Source organism: Channa argus, chromosome 23 (assembly GCF_033026475.1).
Source record: "Channa argus isolate prfri chromosome 23, Channa argus male v1.0, whole genome shotgun sequence".
NCBI classification, from domain to species: Eukaryota; Metazoa; Chordata; class Actinopteri; order Anabantiformes; family Channidae; genus Channa; species Channa argus.
Window position 1 is genome coordinate 6,253,407 of NC_090219.1, and position 16,661 is coordinate 6,270,067.

General features: G+C 40.1%; 1 protein-coding gene across 2 annotated transcripts; it reads left to right on the plus strand.

Annotated features, from left to right (window-relative positions):
• Positions 1-236: 236 nt before the first annotated feature.
• slitrk6 (SLIT and NTRK-like family, member 6) lies at positions 237-16,373 on the plus strand. 2 transcript variants are annotated; one of them, XM_067493728.1, is made up of 3 exons: positions 237-543; positions 676-805; positions 12,516-16,373. In XM_067493728.1, exon 3 carries the CDS (start codon positions 12,531-12,533, stop codon positions 15,066-15,068), a length of 2,538 nt encoding a protein of 845 aa, XP_067349829.1. In that variant the 5' UTR covers positions 237-543; positions 676-805; positions 12,516-12,530; the 3' UTR covers positions 15,069-16,373. The 2 variants fall into 2 exon arrangements, with proteins under 2 accessions (XP_067349829.1, XP_067349828.1); XM_067493727.1 differs by having other exon boundaries at positions 237-805.
• Positions 16,374-16,661: the final 288 nt, after the last annotated feature.

A 16,661-nucleotide genomic window follows, 5' to 3' on the forward strand; every position in this document is an offset into this window, starting at 1 on the left:
AAACAGTGGAATTCTTCTTCTTCTTGTAAAACATTTTTTGTCTAAAAGCTATGATAATAAGTTCAATTTTGCAAAGGGCACGGAACTAAAAAGAATTTCAGTTTTGGAGCTTCTGTCCGTTTATCGCTGCAAGGTTTTAATCTGATAGGTATAACCGGATGTTGAACAGAGTCTATCTGCCGGCTTGACGCTGCTTGCCTTCCCTGCCGGCCACCTACAGCATGCAAATTACGGAGCAAGTCCAACACATCGCAGATTGGTTAACTACACAGAGCGCGCGGCGCAGCACGAGAGTAGGATGCGGTGCGCGCTTTGATTTATATTTGAGTTGACTGTGGAAACTGATGAGTCAATAATCTCATTTTATTCATAACACTGTTGAGTTGTGGTGGCTCGAACCTGCAACTTAATTAATTCTGGTTTGGGTCTGGGAGGAGAAGAAGAAGAAGAAGAAGGCGGGGAGCTGTACTGTACTCATCATCCCGGGACCGGAGTGACACCTCACCGCGAGCTCTCCTCGTGCAACGGAATAATTAGTGTCCCGTGAGTGACAGCTGTCGGATACGAGAGAGACTGTGGACCCCAGAGGGGGGACCGCTGTAGACCCTCGGAAGTTTTCTCCTGTGCTAGCCTTTGTGTTTTTTATTTTTATTTTATTATTTTATTTTTTATAAGGAGCCCGGAGAGAAAGTGGAAGCTGGTGGAGGTGAGCCCGTCTTCAATGCGTCGGTCCCCCGCTTCCACTGATGGAGCGACTACGGTGAAATTTGGACTAGCCCTTGTCTTTCTTCATCAGTTTTAGCCGGTGAGTCACGAAGCACGGAGACTAGTGACATTTTTTGTGTTCGCTGTCTCAAAAAAACTGCTACACTTTAATGCGCTTAATGACTTTATTTTTCCGTAGACCAGGTGGGTTGTCACTGAATGTTTCGGCTGGCTGTGTTTTGAAAAATAGGCGAGAGAGCAAGGAAACCAGGTGTCCATTATGGGCAGGTTCCAACTAGCTAAAGTATGTACCGGGGCATTTTATCCCAGCATTTTTTAGTCTTCTTTGAAGTAATACGAAAATTGGCATAATTAGCCTACACGACCGCTGAAAATAACATTGATATTATGACTAGCTGGATTTTTAGGAGTAGATCAATTGTGTGGACTTGACAGGGAAGGAAACCACAGGGGGGGGGGGGGGGGGGGGAGCAGTGAGTTTTCCTGAGGGGTGTTCCATTACTTGGAGCACACCTGGCTGTTTGCCACACGCAGTTACCATATCCCACAGCTCTGTGCAGGCGGACTGTAATAAAGACAGATCTGCCCATACTACGCTTCTTATTATAAATTCCCCATCCTCCAGACTTTGCTTTAAATTGCTTTATTTTGTCCGTTAACGTGCAGAGCTGCTGCTGCTCTGATTCCACTGCCTAATGCCTCATTATTCTCGGTTTCCTGGCATTTGGCCATAGGTAAATATAGCTATGGCGTATGAATATTTATAATTATCGTTAATGGTCACAGGTGTGTTTAGTGGGGACCTGCGTCACGACGTCTAACAGCCAATCAGAACAGCCAACCATAGTATCTGTTTTATCATAACCTTACGTCCTATGCTGACGTTAATTTTATTTCAACTGTTAATAGATCCGGAGTGACTGCATCAATCTTTACTGCATTCAAGCCCTATTTAATTAGTTTTGTCCTGCAGGACTGTAGTTTTGTTCTCTATTTGAGGGTGAGGTTAGTTCCATTTAAGTACAAGTTAATGAAGGAAAGACGTGTCTAATGACATTAAAGTTGTGGTTTCTATAATTGAGTTTGGATCCCAATTTTTTGCATGGGTGAATCAATTGTTAATAACTTCGTTTTGAGTGCCACATAGCATAAATGTATGGATTGCTTAAGCCTAATGTGCCCCGAATGACGTGAGATTAATTTCTGATTGATGTTAATGGGACATGAACTTTTGTGGGCCATTAACAAAATGATGTAGAAGTCAGGATGATTGGTAAGATCCACAAAGGAAATGTTGTATGCTGTATGCTCCCCAGTCCGCTCCTGTTAACAAGACCTCGGCACATAGTTATTAGAATTTACATTTCATATCAGATATCTCTTCTTTTCCTTCAGCTTTAAAGGTCCAATTACTCTATATCTATTATCATCCACCAATAGGGCATTGCTGTGAAAATGCATTACTGTTTGTGGATATCAGGTGGTACAATGGTGGTTAGACACTTATAGAATAAATTGCCTGCAATGAAAGGAAAGACAGGTGTGTATAAATACATGGTGTTGTAATTTGTGAAAAACCCAAAGAAGATTGATCTGACCAGTGAAGGCAGTCTGCGAGACTATCAGCTCAGGGGTAGGTGGCATTGTGAAACTTTATTAAAGCACACTACTTTGAGACAGAAAGCCTGCAGATATATTGGAGTCTCTTCTTCACTAAGACACGAAGAAAGTAGGCAGCGCTAGCCCACAGAATATTGAATCAGTCCCAACTAAAAAAGGGTTGGAACAAGGGGCAAGGGAGTTGAACTATCTCTTGCCTCTTGAGTGGGCGGATGTCATAATTATAATTTCTCCAGTATTGCGGTGGAGGGCCGCGGGCGCTGGCAGAATCGCTGCAGATATGGGGGTGTAGTGGTGGTGTCGACCCTGTAGGGCAAGTCACATCACTTCCAATACAGAGGAAAAAGGGACAAGTCCCACAATAATTGGTGCTTGGGAACACTGCAGGGCATTTGAGGAACTTGATACATGGTCACGGAGGGAGTACGTGTACATAAACAAGGCTGGAGTTGGCGCACAAGCACTAAGATACACAGTTGCACACACGCACGCTGAAGCAATAGAGTGCAGGGGGCTCTAATCTGCTATCCCATGTCAGGCTGAAATGAAACAACCCCTAGCTGGATGCAACAAGTCTCGCTGTCTTGCAATCTCCGTCTCAGTCTCCTTCTCATTCTCTGTTTCAGCCTCGCAGGGAAAGCAGCCTGAAGTATTAGAGGATGCACGCAACTGTTGGTTGGTGACCTCCAAATGAATAGGGAGTAAAGGGAGAAAAAAAAGATGACGTTCCTGCTGCTAACCCGTGCTGATGGCATTTTTTCCTTTATGTTGTAGTAAGCTGGAGTAAATTCGCAGGTAACACTCCCTGTAAAAAGCTTTCAGTGTAATTGTCACACAGGGTATTCGGTAATATTAAAAGTAGCTCTTGCCTGTTTGTGCTTAGTCACTCTTTGTTGCATTGCTGGTGTCTAGGAGTGTGTAATTCAACTTAAAGAAGATAACCTTTCTCTAAAAGCTCTTTTTGCAATAAATCCGTTTGTTGGGAAACCTATAAGGTGGGAGCTTCAGGCCAACCCTGTGGATCTCTTATTGGAGACTGGAGTCGATAGAGTCCTCTGCACTTTTTCCACTAGGAGCACTGCTGCTTCTTACTTAAAGCTTTTAGAATGGCCTCAGTCCAAGTGCAGGAATGCTACTTAATCATAATGATTTTCTTCAGGTTGTGGATGTTAAAAATGTTATTTTACAGCAATAAGATTCTCATTTAATTCTACCTGTCTGTCTGAATGTTTTATGAATATTGAAAAACCTGCTCTTTAGTAAGCAGCACGTAAAGCATGATGGGCTGTGGTTAGCATTCTGATGAAATGCTCAGTGAGCAGATTATTTGGGACAATAAACACCCCACTGCCTTTGTTTGAAATGCAACACTCCCTTCTGTTGCATCAATGTCACGTGTGATATGCACACATTTCTTATGCCAGATGCACTGTGTTGTCTGTAAACACTTAATCTGGAGTTTTTATAGTCGGTTGAAGCGTTTTAAGGTGCCAGGCAGTAATTCATCTTCAAGAAAAATAGGGAATTAAAAGTGTTGAGACTTATTTAACTTTGAATTTTTTGTTCTTCTAACAGGTTTTTACAGGAGCTTCAGAATGCTGTCCAGCTCCTTTAGCTGCCTGCTGTGGCATTCCTACTTAATTGGTCTTGAAAGGTCTTGTTCAGTAGGACAGTGCAGGTCAGCTCAAGTCTCTGAGTTAATTGAGTGTCTGGTGACTTAACAACTACAAAGTACCTAATTTAAAAAAAAAAAGGGAAAAAACAGCAGGAGAAGAGAAACAAGATAAGATAATCTGAACTGAAGTTGCCTCTACAATGTCTAGACAATACATCTATGTAAAAGATTGTCATAAAGAGCCTGAGTTGATCAGCCTCAGACAAATTACGTTTTGAGCTTCACAGTGCAAGTTCATGACCACTATGCTGGCTTTCAATCACTCACCCTTTGTGTTTTGTTACCACAAGCAAATGTCTAATATAAAAATTTTAAAAAAATGTAATAAGTGCACACATGATGGATGTTATATTATGCAGTAATATATTTTAGGGCTTGTACAGACTTGACATCTATCAGTGTTTCCATCTTTTAACGCGCTTATCCTTCTGAATGCCACAGAGTGGACCTATGTTCCAGTTCACTGTGGAAATCTATTCTACCCTTCAAGCCAGAAGTTTTGTCTCCGTCTGTGTTGACTGTTCGTCTGCTCAGATAGTGGCCATTTTAACTAGTCTTATTATTTTCACTAACGGTAGACTGGGTTTTCTTCAGGCAGTTTGCATCAGTCTGACCAAGCTGTCACATGGGTGGAGTTTTCATTTACTGGCTCTGCATCATAAAGCAACTTAAACCGATCCCAGTGTGACAGAGGAATGAATTATGGAAGTGTCTAGTGAATAAATAGAGAGAGGGCAGAGCTAAGGGAGTCAGAATAGAGGGGTATACGTGATCCAACCAATGATTGTGTGTGTGTGTGTGTTTGTGTGTGTCAATATAAAACTTGCCAGTGCACGTTTTTCAAACAGTAGGAAACAGTCTGTGACTTTGTGCTAATCTTTTGTCCCGTCAAGACTTTGGGAGCATTAGGCATGTTCTTATTAGGTGAGCTGAAACTAACTCCTAGGCTGTAAAACAACAATACAAAACCTGTACAGAAGAGTTATTGTATAAATATTATGACATGTACATATTTAAAAAAAATAGTTTTTATATTAGCCTTCTTGACTAATTGTCACTTAAATAGATACAATTCAGGTGGTACTAATAGTTATATCTTCTGGCAGTTGTAATCATAAAAACAGCTGATGATTTTATAGTAGTTTGCCCAATTAGTAAACTCATCAGGGTTCTGTAAGCATACTTTACTGCACAATTCACCCAACCTGCCAATTAAGCCACAACCATCAGAAATGACCATGAAACAGACTGCACTTATAGTGAATCATATATGTATGTGAAAGATTAATTTTAGGCACACACAGCCTGCATCAAATAAGCATGCTTAGTTGTGCTGACAACACAATTGATGTACTCTTGATAGGCTAAATGACCTCATGTCATAGAAAGTTTTCTAGTGTAAGGCTTTTTTTTTTTTTTAAAGCGCATTCATGTCATTTTGATTTATCGGCTACATTGAAATATACAATGAAAAACTTTGTTGCCTGCCTGTATACTTTGTGGACAACATACACAGCGCTCTGATTACCAGTTAGTACCGTTGCACAAAAACTAGGCTGTGCACTTTATACTGTTTATCCTCAGTAAGCAGGTCTTTCTACCTCTAATGGATGGCTCCTTTGAGTCTGAAGCATGTGTATCATACACAGATGCACAACTATTTATGGAGTGAATCACAAGGTTGTCATTACAATTAGCCTGTAGCCTTTTGACCAAGGGTGGCTCCTTTTAAATGGCCAATTCAGACAGCTGAGAACAGATAAAGCCTGAAAAGACTTGATTATGTAGTGCATCATAGCTTTACCCCTTCGAATATTTCCAACAAATTCAAGAATTCTTACCAAAATGCTGCATAACAATCATAAGGAAAACTGTATTAGAATCTTTTTTTCACATAATCATGTTTAGTGCTCAGACCTTCCAGATACAGCTGCTCCTGTCTTGAGTATTCTAAATTAATTTATCTACAATTTACCATTCCTGCTGGGCACTGGTGAGTCACTTCAGAGTATAATGCATCCCGTTCTAAAGGGACAAATATGTAAACACAAATTCTACATCTGTTTGGTGCAGATGTGTTACCTTAAAATGTATCTTGATGGCACTATACGTGGTGTAATCTGCCTAGTCAGTTTTTGGAGGACTAATTACTGCGCATTAGTTAAACAGACCATTTAAAATGCAAGCCTGCTAAATCAAGCTTGCCAGGGGAGCTGATCCACCACCACCACCACCCCTCTCCCTTCCTTCTACACACACAGTCTTTGTGCTGCTATTATTAGTTCTATCATGCATATGTTCTCTATCAGAAATGAATGCCCACCAGCAGAGAACAGTAAGTGAGGAGATTTTGCAGTACACAAGGTACAGTGAGAAATAAGAAAAGAGGGTTTTTGTATATTTTAGTAGATTTGTGACGTTTCCCTATGTAATGCAGTTCACTATATCAGGCCTCACTGCTTATATCGTCTTATATGATCATCTGGCAGCTGTTGGAATTGCTGCATGACATGAGAAAGCACACAGCTGAGCTAGCTTCTTAACAGGCCACTGATGATAATTCTAAAGATGCAATCCTTGTAGCAGCCAGCAGAGCATGGGACATGATCCTCGCTCCCCTGGTCACCAAGGCCGTGCACTTACAGCGCTGCCAAATAGATCTTTGTTTCTGCATGACAGAGCAGAGTTGGTAGAGGAACTATGGGTTACTATAACATAACTCCTATCTAGGAGGAGAATGTGGAGCTAAACTATTAGTGAAAGCCACACAAACGTGCAGTGTCCAGTTGTTAAACTGAGCTTCCTGTGTTGATATTGTGAATTTTGCAAAGGGTTAGAGTTAGTGTTAGGGTACAGTGTAGTTATAAAGATTTGGGAAGAATGCACAATTCTCTGCACTTTTTCCCAGTCAGCATAACATGTCTTTAAAGCTTACCAACAAGGTAACTAGATGGAACCATAATTTCCAGGAACTGATGAATTTTCCCACACAAGCTTTGCTAATGATTTTAGAAGTAATATCGAGTCTAGGAGCAATTTATACCTGGTTGAAACTCACATCACCATGTTTGTGCCTTGCTGTAAAGCACAGGTTACATTTACATTTTAGCTTGTAGACATGTAGGCCAGTATATTAATGGCTATTTATTCTGACAGGAAACCTCAGACTTCAGTGAATTAGAATGCACTCCTTCAACCTTCCTGTTGTCAAGATCCATAAATCACTATGACAGCAGGTAGCCTAGCAATGACGACGACTGAGGTTAGAAAATGCTAAGAAATGAAAGGACTGGCATTAAAAAGCCTTTTAAAACAAGTTGGAAGCAAAAAAAAGTTCTGGATTATCCACAAGATAACCACACAATATCTTTGAAACACAAATATGGAGTGACTTTTATCAGTTTTGACAGAGTTGGAAGAATGGCTCTATCTGTCGGGTGCCACTAGGGATAACAAGCCTTTCATACTTGTACATCAAGTTGCTTCACGCTACAGAAAAAGGAATTAGGCTTCTGCCTTATGGGCTTTTTTGTGTTTCCAGCAGGCTTTACTCACTTTGACAGTGACAAGGACAGAACATGACTCTAGCTGTGTTCACATTATCTAAAAATATTTTCCCAAACTGTCAACTAGGAAGTGTGCACACTATTTGGTACAGATCAAATCCAGGTTCGTGTTGTGTTCTTACATACTGTATCTGCAATCTCTGTCAGTTTACTACAAACTATGAGAAATATATAGAGGAGCAAAATAAGCGCCACTGCAGCAGTTTGGCCTTTTTGTGCATGAAGCGTGCAAAATCAATTGAATGCAAGGGCACATGTGCTTTGTGCTCTTCAGTAAGGATTACATGTTCAGTGGGACCCCTAGCTTTCCAGATGTATAGCAAATACCATTGTCTTCCAGAAGTTTCTAAAAGTCAGTTTTTTTTCAGTAAGCAATACAGACATAGAAAAGGTGCAAGAAGCCAGTGTTAATGGCTCAAGCCTAAATATGCTAGTTATTGGGTGTTGGGCAGCCAAGTGGCAAATGTAAATGAAATAACTGAGAAAAAACAATACATCAGGTGTGTTAAGTCTTAGAGTAGGGGGGAGCCAAGTGATGAGTTACGCTTAGATTAGAGCTGCCCAACATGAATAAAATCAAGACGTTATTTTTGTAGCCAGTGGCCTCATGTGCAGTATTGAAAAGAAAGTCATCACTAGCATGGCTGTTGTTCTTTTGCATGTTGTCCACATTGTAAAAATAACAGCACTGGCAGCAGCTGTGCAAAAGTTATGCTTGAACACTTCCAAAACATGGATGACCTACACTCTGTGTAGTCCCTGAACGCCTCCATCACACAAATCGAGCACAGTAGCCGTTAATTACCTGTAGTAAATGCTATGGCTTTCACAAAGACGCTGTGTTGCTTCTTAATGTGAAGCTTTTGCATAAAAGCCTGCGAAAGGGAGGGGAGGTGCAATGTCTGCCATTTCCATGTCACTGAAGTAACAGGACAATGTTTCTTTGTGTAATAGAGGCAAAGATGATGAAATAATACCAAACTTCTTGACTGGCAATGCTCAGAGATGTACAGGCAATCTCAGGGAAATGGCGAGAGCTGACTTCACTGTCACAGCCCCAGAGAACTCCTACTGATGTTTAAGTGGCAGCAAAGGAAGGATTTTGCTATTATTTTCACATTTTCAAATATAAAACTTCAAAATGCTGAATTGTTAACAAATGCATGACCTTACTGATTTGTAGAAGATTGTGATCCCCAACTTTAGGAAGACAAACAAGAAAAAACATTTCTAAAGGATAAACTTGAACATTTGTGTGACTCGTTACATTCTTATTTGATTTTATCTGTATCCGCTTCATCAATACGGTGTTGTATATTATGTGTATCGATCATCAAGTATTTCTAAAACAGTAATGTGCACTGGGGCATTGGTCTGCTTGTGGGCGTTTCATGATATTACGAACCACTTCGCCACAATATGTACAATAACTGGCTTTAAAAAAGTGTGAATATGCTATATGTGGCTCTGTAAATGGACAAAGCTAACTCTCTATTACCTGTAGAAGAGCTCAAAGTGTGAAACAATTCCATCGACAGGTTTTGTTTTCGTCCTCACAGTCTGTCTGCTGTTGTTCCCTCCTCAGCTCTGTACTTTTTTTTTCAACTCATCTCTTTTTAATGTTAGACAATGGTTTGGCTTCACTTACATGCATGAGGGAAGATCTCATAGGGTTTCAGTAGATCTCTAATTGAATTGTTTGAACAGAAAGAGAAGCACATTTGAATCTGGAAAATAGAGTGCAGCAGAAGAGTGGCACTGGCAGACTGTTTCATCTCCTGCGCCCGTCACGCTGAGTTCCATGCAACATTGATTGCCTAAAAAATAGATCAGTTAGACAAGTCTGTTTGAAATACACAATAAAGAGTGCACAAGGCCAATGCCTTTCCATATCTGCCCTCAGCAATGTTATAATGCAGTACGCGATAACATCTGTTAATAGTCTTTGTTTCATTTTGTGTTTTCTTACAAGCCATCAGGGTCACAGAGGTGAGTGCCTTGGGTACCATGACCACCAGACTCCTGAACAAGTAAATACAGATAAATGATGAAAAGGAAATGGACAAAGATATTCTTGTGTACCAGGTTTTGGAGCCCTTTTCAGAATGTTATCACAGTCGAAACAATACATATTTGACAGGTTTGACCAATTTGATTTTCATAAAATTTCACCTCGCATCTTCTATGAATAATCATTGGTAATGGAATTGAAAGATAATCATATCTCCCAATATTCTGCCTATTATTTTTTCAATATGGGCATTTCTTTGATTGCAGTGCCGTCCAAGAGGCTTTACAAATGTAGGAGATCTAAAATCTGTAAATTTAGTAAAGTGTCTTCACATTTGTATAATAATAGCAAGTAAAATCCTGCCCTTTTGTGCAAGTTTATATCTTTGTTAAAGGCTTGAAATATCCAAGGGAAGGTAAACCATTATTATTTATAAGGCTCAAAGACCGAATAGAAGCTTGATTCTTTCATTACTGTAAAATGGATGCCACTGAAAAGTATACCGATCACTCTGTGGCTTAAGTGCCTGTGAATGAAAATAGCATGAACAGTTTTGCTCTAGAGTGCTGAATAGGTTTTAGTTACCTGAATTTCTTTGACTACAACTCAAAAAGTACAGTTTTTAGTATATGCATTAATTACAGCTTATTGAGAGAAAAAAAAAACAGTAATTACTTGTCATTTTGAAAGGTTTTTCAGTGATGGTTGTCCCTGTTGATGTCATATTGCAGTTGTGAGCAACAAACTAATCAGTTTTACAGCGTGTGATAACAACATATTCTGGTGGACTATATCGTAATTTCCAGTAGTGGGATTAATAATGGATTTAGTTTGAACCATTAACTAACTGTTTGTAGATAATGATGATTCTTGTTGATGATAATGGTGGTTTGTTTGTTAATGCACTGTATTTTCCTTTGGTACAAGGAGGGTTTTAAATTTTAGTCGATGTTTTGAAATTAATATGATCTTAAGCTTTTGATATTCTCTAGGATTCTCTGTACTATTTCACTGTTTTTCAGGTGTGTGCAATGAAGAATTGCTTATATACTGTATGATGTGGAACGTTTAGGGTGACCTTGGGATATATTGCCTGAATACATCAAAGATGTTAGAGATAGTGCTGACTCGGTTTTCATCAATAATTTTGACTATGCTCAATGGAACAAAATGTATTAAAACATAGTGAAACGGGCAAAAAGGCAAAGGAGAAATGAGACAAAAGAAATGCTTAAACTTAAGGGGACTCATATAAATTCCACTTTTCTCTGCAGGTGAGAGCTCCACTGAGGGGTTTGGTCATCTCAGATCTCTGTGGGGAAGACAGTCTTTAATCTGAGATAACTACAAGATAGGATAAGACTACTTTCTGTATATGTTTAGTCAAAGCATTCCGGTTCATATGCCAAACGACATGTATGCCAGTCTACCTGCTTTAAGGCACATGCAGTTGCAGCCATCCCTGGAAAATGTGCCCTTTCAATAGAGGGGGAAGGTTTTGTGGAACGTATGTCAAGAGATTGTCGATTCCCATTTTTAAAGGGCTCATGAGTTAAATGTTTCGGTCTTTGACAAACAAAGGCTGCATCTGATCTAATCTTGAAAAGTCTTGTTAGAATGTGGTTCTCTAGAAGTTAATGAGAACGAACTACAAAAGCGCCATGACTTACTCCCAGCTTTCCATAACTTCTCTTTTAAATGAATTCTGTTGGGTATCTAGTTATTGTAAAATAGGACCGTGCCTTTAAAGTCCAAGTCAAGTCATCTCTCTATGACTGGTCGGTTGACAGGTTTTTTATTATTTATTTTTTTATTGTGTATAAAATTTTTGTCAGTCTGTGTGCATTGACTTCCAATTGAAATATTAAAAAAGGCAGTCCCTAGCAAAAAAGTGGTGTTTACGTGTTTAGGAAACCTGACATGCAATGGTTGGTTTTTTGTGAAACTTATGTTGTTGGATATTCTGGTCGCCAAATAGTGCTTTAGTTAAAGAAAATAATTGTTGAATATTCTTATTTAAACACCAAATCCAAATTTCCTGACAAAAGTAAGAGTGAAGTACAGCCCTACTCTTCATAGGAGCTAGGTGTCACTCTAGGGAGGACAGTATGGAACAAAGCAATAATGCAATAATCTGAACAAAAGTATAACAAATCCCATTTATAAGTATAGGCTTAGTGTGTGTGATCAGTACACTATCAGCCCAGCTCAGGGTGGGTTGATTATCTGAACAATTAGGACACGCCATTTATTTTCAGTCTATTTTCTTTTCAGCTTATTATAAATGTAGACATAACATGGTCTAGAAATGGACTGAACTTCTGTATTTGTATGACTCACACTGAAAATGTCTTTGATAAAATGAAGGGCAAAGAAATCTGTCAAATGAGTCATTTTTTTAAAATGTGCCATTATCCTGCTGTGAGTCACAGGAAAATGAAGCTGCCTCACTGTCTTCCCTCACCCTATGAAATGCATTTACTCAATGGTAAAATGCAGTGTCCGGGTAGATTCTGATAACTGTGGATTGTTATGACTGTTTTATATGGATTATTAGAATTTCCATTAGCTGCTACACTCGGTTGAACTGTGATCCCTCGGGTCTACGCAGGACATAGCATCGCTCTACAATATGGAGACTAAGGGGAACACATTCAGAAAGAAATTACTGATAACTTTGGGAAGTTTTTTTTTTTTTTTTTAAGGCGGTGTATTGTACTCTTATGTTTGTATTTGTTGCACTCATACTTGATGCTATTAAACAGAATTGTAACACAGAGGACTAGGATGGCTGTCTCAAATGCTTAAATCTAACAGTTATTCAGAGCTATGCAATCAATCAGTGTCAACCTTTTTGTAACATGCACAACAATTTATATTTAATGTTTTTTGTCCCGTGTTCCTTTTTTTTTCACAGATATCTCAGACCGAAATGCTGCCCTGTATCCTTGTCATCACCTTGTTTCTCACTGCGGCCCAATCCCAAGATATCTATCCCTCACAGTCATCATCCTCTATCAGTGAGTCTTGTGGCTCCTTGTGCTCCTGTGAGTGGAAAGATGCTGTCCTTCATCTTAACTGCGAGCAGAGAAACATCAGTAAAATCTCCCAAATAAAAGTCCCGCCAGGTGTGCCCTTCCACCTGAACCTTTACAAAAATGACTTAGTTGAGCTCCGTGCCGAAGAAATGGAAGGGCTTAAGAATGCCCTTTCGCTGCACATCGGGGGTAATAGCATACAAGAACTGGAACCAGGGGTCTTTAGCACTCTTGGTTCACTGAAAAAACTCCACATAAATAGCAATTTTCTCGTCACTCTGAAAGAGGACACTTTTCAAGGCCTGGTGAATTTGGAGTTTCTCCAAGCTGACACAAATTTTATTCGGGTCATTGAGCCAGGGGCCTTCAACAGACTGATCCGCCTTAAGGTCCTTATCCTCAATGATAATTCCATCGAGTTTTTGCCCAGCAACATTTTCCGGTTTGTGCCGCTCACCCACCTGGACCTACGTGGGAACAAGCTCCAGACATTGCCATATGTCGGATTTTTGGAGCACATCGGACGGATAATGGAACTTCTCCTGGAGGACAATGAATGGGTCTGTGACTGTGATATTTTGCATTTAAAAATCTGGATGGAAAACATGAGGGCCCAGTCAGCAATTGGGGACGTGGTGTGCAGCACACCACATCACCTTAAGGGGACCATTCTGGCTAAAGTAAAGCGGGATGTTCTATGCCCTTCCCATGCAGACATTAACCTGGAGGAGCCGTCAAAGTCACTGGATATGGTTGTTACTCCCTCATCCAAAGTGTCTCAGATTCCCAAGTTGATCAATGCCAAAGATGACGCCAAGGCACCAACACCGTCTCATATTCCTGGCAGTCCATGTGTGGAACACTGTTCTTGTCACAATCACCCTGTGGCTGGTTTTTTGATGCATTGTCAAGACCGAGGGATTCAAAAGGTATCAGATATCGGTATACTTCAACAAAGCCCCACTAAACTGGTCATGACAGGGAATATGATTGAGAAACTCTTAAAGTATGATTTTGTCGCATATGACAGTTTAGAATTGCTCAACTTGGCAAACAACAGAATTGATTATGTCGATAATGAAACCTTCCTCAGCCTGAGCAATTTGAAAAAACTGTACTTAAATGGCAACAGAATTGAAAAACTGTTCTCCACAATGTTTGTGGGACTCCACAACCTTGAATACCTGTACCTGGAATACAACCTTATCAAAGAGATAGCTCCTGGCACATTTAATCCTCTGCCAAACCTGAAGCTGTTGTCATTAAATAACAACCTGCTCAGCTCTCTTCCAGCACAGATATTCCGCAATGTGCCCCTCACCAAATTAAACCTGAGGAAAAATCTACTTATGCACCTGCCAGTGAGCAACGTGCTTGATCAACTCGACTCACTGGAGCAGATTTATTTAGAAGACAACCCCTGGGACTGCAGCTGTGACTTGCTCAGCCTCAAACAATGGGTAGAGAAACTCAGAAAGGACACGGTGGTGGGATCCATTTTGTGCCACACACCAAAAACCGTGATGCAGGCAGAGCTAAGAAGCCTTCGTCATGAGGTGCTGTGTCCTGGGTTAGGGACCTACTACCCTATGTCTCCAGATGGGGAGGAGAGTGTGACGGCTACACTGGGGCCCAATGGCAGTGGCAAGGGTTTATTCAGCTCACTCACAGACACTGTCCCACTCTCAGTACTCATCTTAAGCCTTCTTGTCTTTGTGCTAATGATTATATTCTGCTCAGCTGGCTTGGTTGTATTTGTGGTGCACCGGCGTCGTAGAAGGGCAAAGAAAAAGGCAGTAGAGGAGCAGCCCCGGGAAAACACAAGCAGCAGTCCCATTCACTTACATTACAGCATGTATGGTCAAAAAACTACACACCACACTCTGACACAAAGAACAGGGTCTGCCACTCTGTACGAAGAGAGATCACACAGTCCTATTGTGCAGATTTGTCGCAACCCCACCTACTGCTCCCAGCACAAGGAACATGATACAGATTTGGATTACAACCTTGACGACCCCAGCACCAAGCATCATCTCTGTCGGAGTCTCATGGAGAAGGAGAATACTTCTCCTCTGACAGGAAACCCCAGCTCAAAGGTCAGACCCATGACTGGAGAGTGCCCTGCAGAGTTTGTCACTCTCGGAAACCCCAACTCCTTGTACAGAAACATTCTGGAGAGGGAGAAGGAGCTGCAGCAGCTTGGAATAACAGAGTATCTTAGGAAAAACATCCCCCAGCTTCAGTCTGCTGTAGATATGCAGGTCCCTGGACACCAGGAGGAGTTGAAGCTAATGGAAACAATTATGTACTCAAGACCACGCAAGGTCATGCTTGAGCAAACCAAGAATGAGTACTTTGAACTTAAGGCTAACCTGCATACTGAGCCAGACTACTTAGAGGTTCTGGAGCATCAAACTGCATTTAACTGAGCCTAAGCAGAAAAATATTATTTTTTTTAACCAAGTGCCTTGTCATGTTTGACCTCATGTATTTCCAGTGTGAGATTTATATATATACATATATATATATGGCACATCACTTTAAGTTTAATTGTAGCACAGAATGTCATTTTTGTTACTTTTTCTGTTGACAGACTTGTTGTGTAGCTGGTGAAGGTTGTAATATATTTTGGCCAATTGTACTTACAGTGAAAATGCTATCACAGTCTGTTGACCAGGCCTGGGTTAAAACCCGCTTTGAAAGCCACTCAATCAGCTTTTTTGTGACTGATTAATTTTCCATGGCATTACCACAGCCAAATGAATTGATCCACACATCCCCAGCTGACACCCTAGCAGGAATAAAGCAGATGTTTAGAAAGAAATGATTGAATTCGTATCACCACTTGACCCAGAATTGATGTTTAATCAGTCTATCCTGACTCTGGGTATGACCTGATTACACCCTCTGTCAAAATAAGCCAGCTGGAATGCTGCAACCAGAATGCTCTTTGTGCCGTAGACACAGCAAAATGCCAACTGTACATTGGGAAACTGTAAGACTGTGGTTTGAACATATTGGTCAGTCATAGGACCTTATTTATTTTTTATACAATTGCAGATTTTTTTTTTCTTTCAATCAGTAAATAGAGCACTTAATAGACAGTATATAATACACAATTATACTCTTGTAAAAATGCATTGCACTAATCAAAGGCCATAAGATGGTGCATGACAATCAACAGAGTCCTGCTGAAACTTTACTTTTTTTCTTTTTTGACACAAAATATGAGCCACAGATCTGTGTGATCCATAAGTGTGTGTGTGTGTGTTTGTGTGTGTGCGTGTGCGTGCGTGAATATGGTCCATGTCACTATTTTATGTGAGACGGTATTAAAACAGCATTCAGGAACATTGCTCCGTCTTCATGCTGATCTTGGCTGATTTGGAACTGATTAAAAATGGGATATGAACCTGCTGACTGACTTTTTCTCTATTACTCAGTTCATATTAAAAGCTATGGACTGCTAGCGCCTGACATTTGCAATGCGGACATTGTCACTGTTTAGGATTTATACTATCCACTCCGTGCATACTCTTGTAAATTTCATTCATCTTTAAAACGGTTCATGTAAGCACACATTCTGTAGCTTTTCTACTCGACTAGATTGAATTATTTATTCTGTATATTTTGTATATACGTATGTTCCATTATATCTTGTTTTTTTTGTGCCTTCATTGCTGTACAGAATATAAACAGAAGTTGTAACTGATAAACTTAAATAAAGAATTGCAATATAACAATGTTGGAAATAACATATGTCATATATATGTATAAAATCAACAATGTTGTTGATACTGTACATTAATTTGGAACTGCTGCTTCTCTGCAGTGCACTGCTAATTGACATAGCAGTCACCCTAAATGACAAAGTGACATTTTATTCACACTGTATATCTATATGTATGTACTAGTTTAAATAGCATTTTGTTGTTTTCTTGCTGTGTGAATAATTTAGCCCCCTGCAAGGGCTCAAACCTAGTTCTTAATCACACAACAATCGCTGTGGGGTATTTCACCAG

Coding starts and splice junctions, on each gene's coding strand:
- slitrk6 (XM_067493727.1), top strand. CDS start 12,531: ATGCTGCCCTGTATCCTTGTCATCACCTTGTTTCTCACTGCGGCCCAA.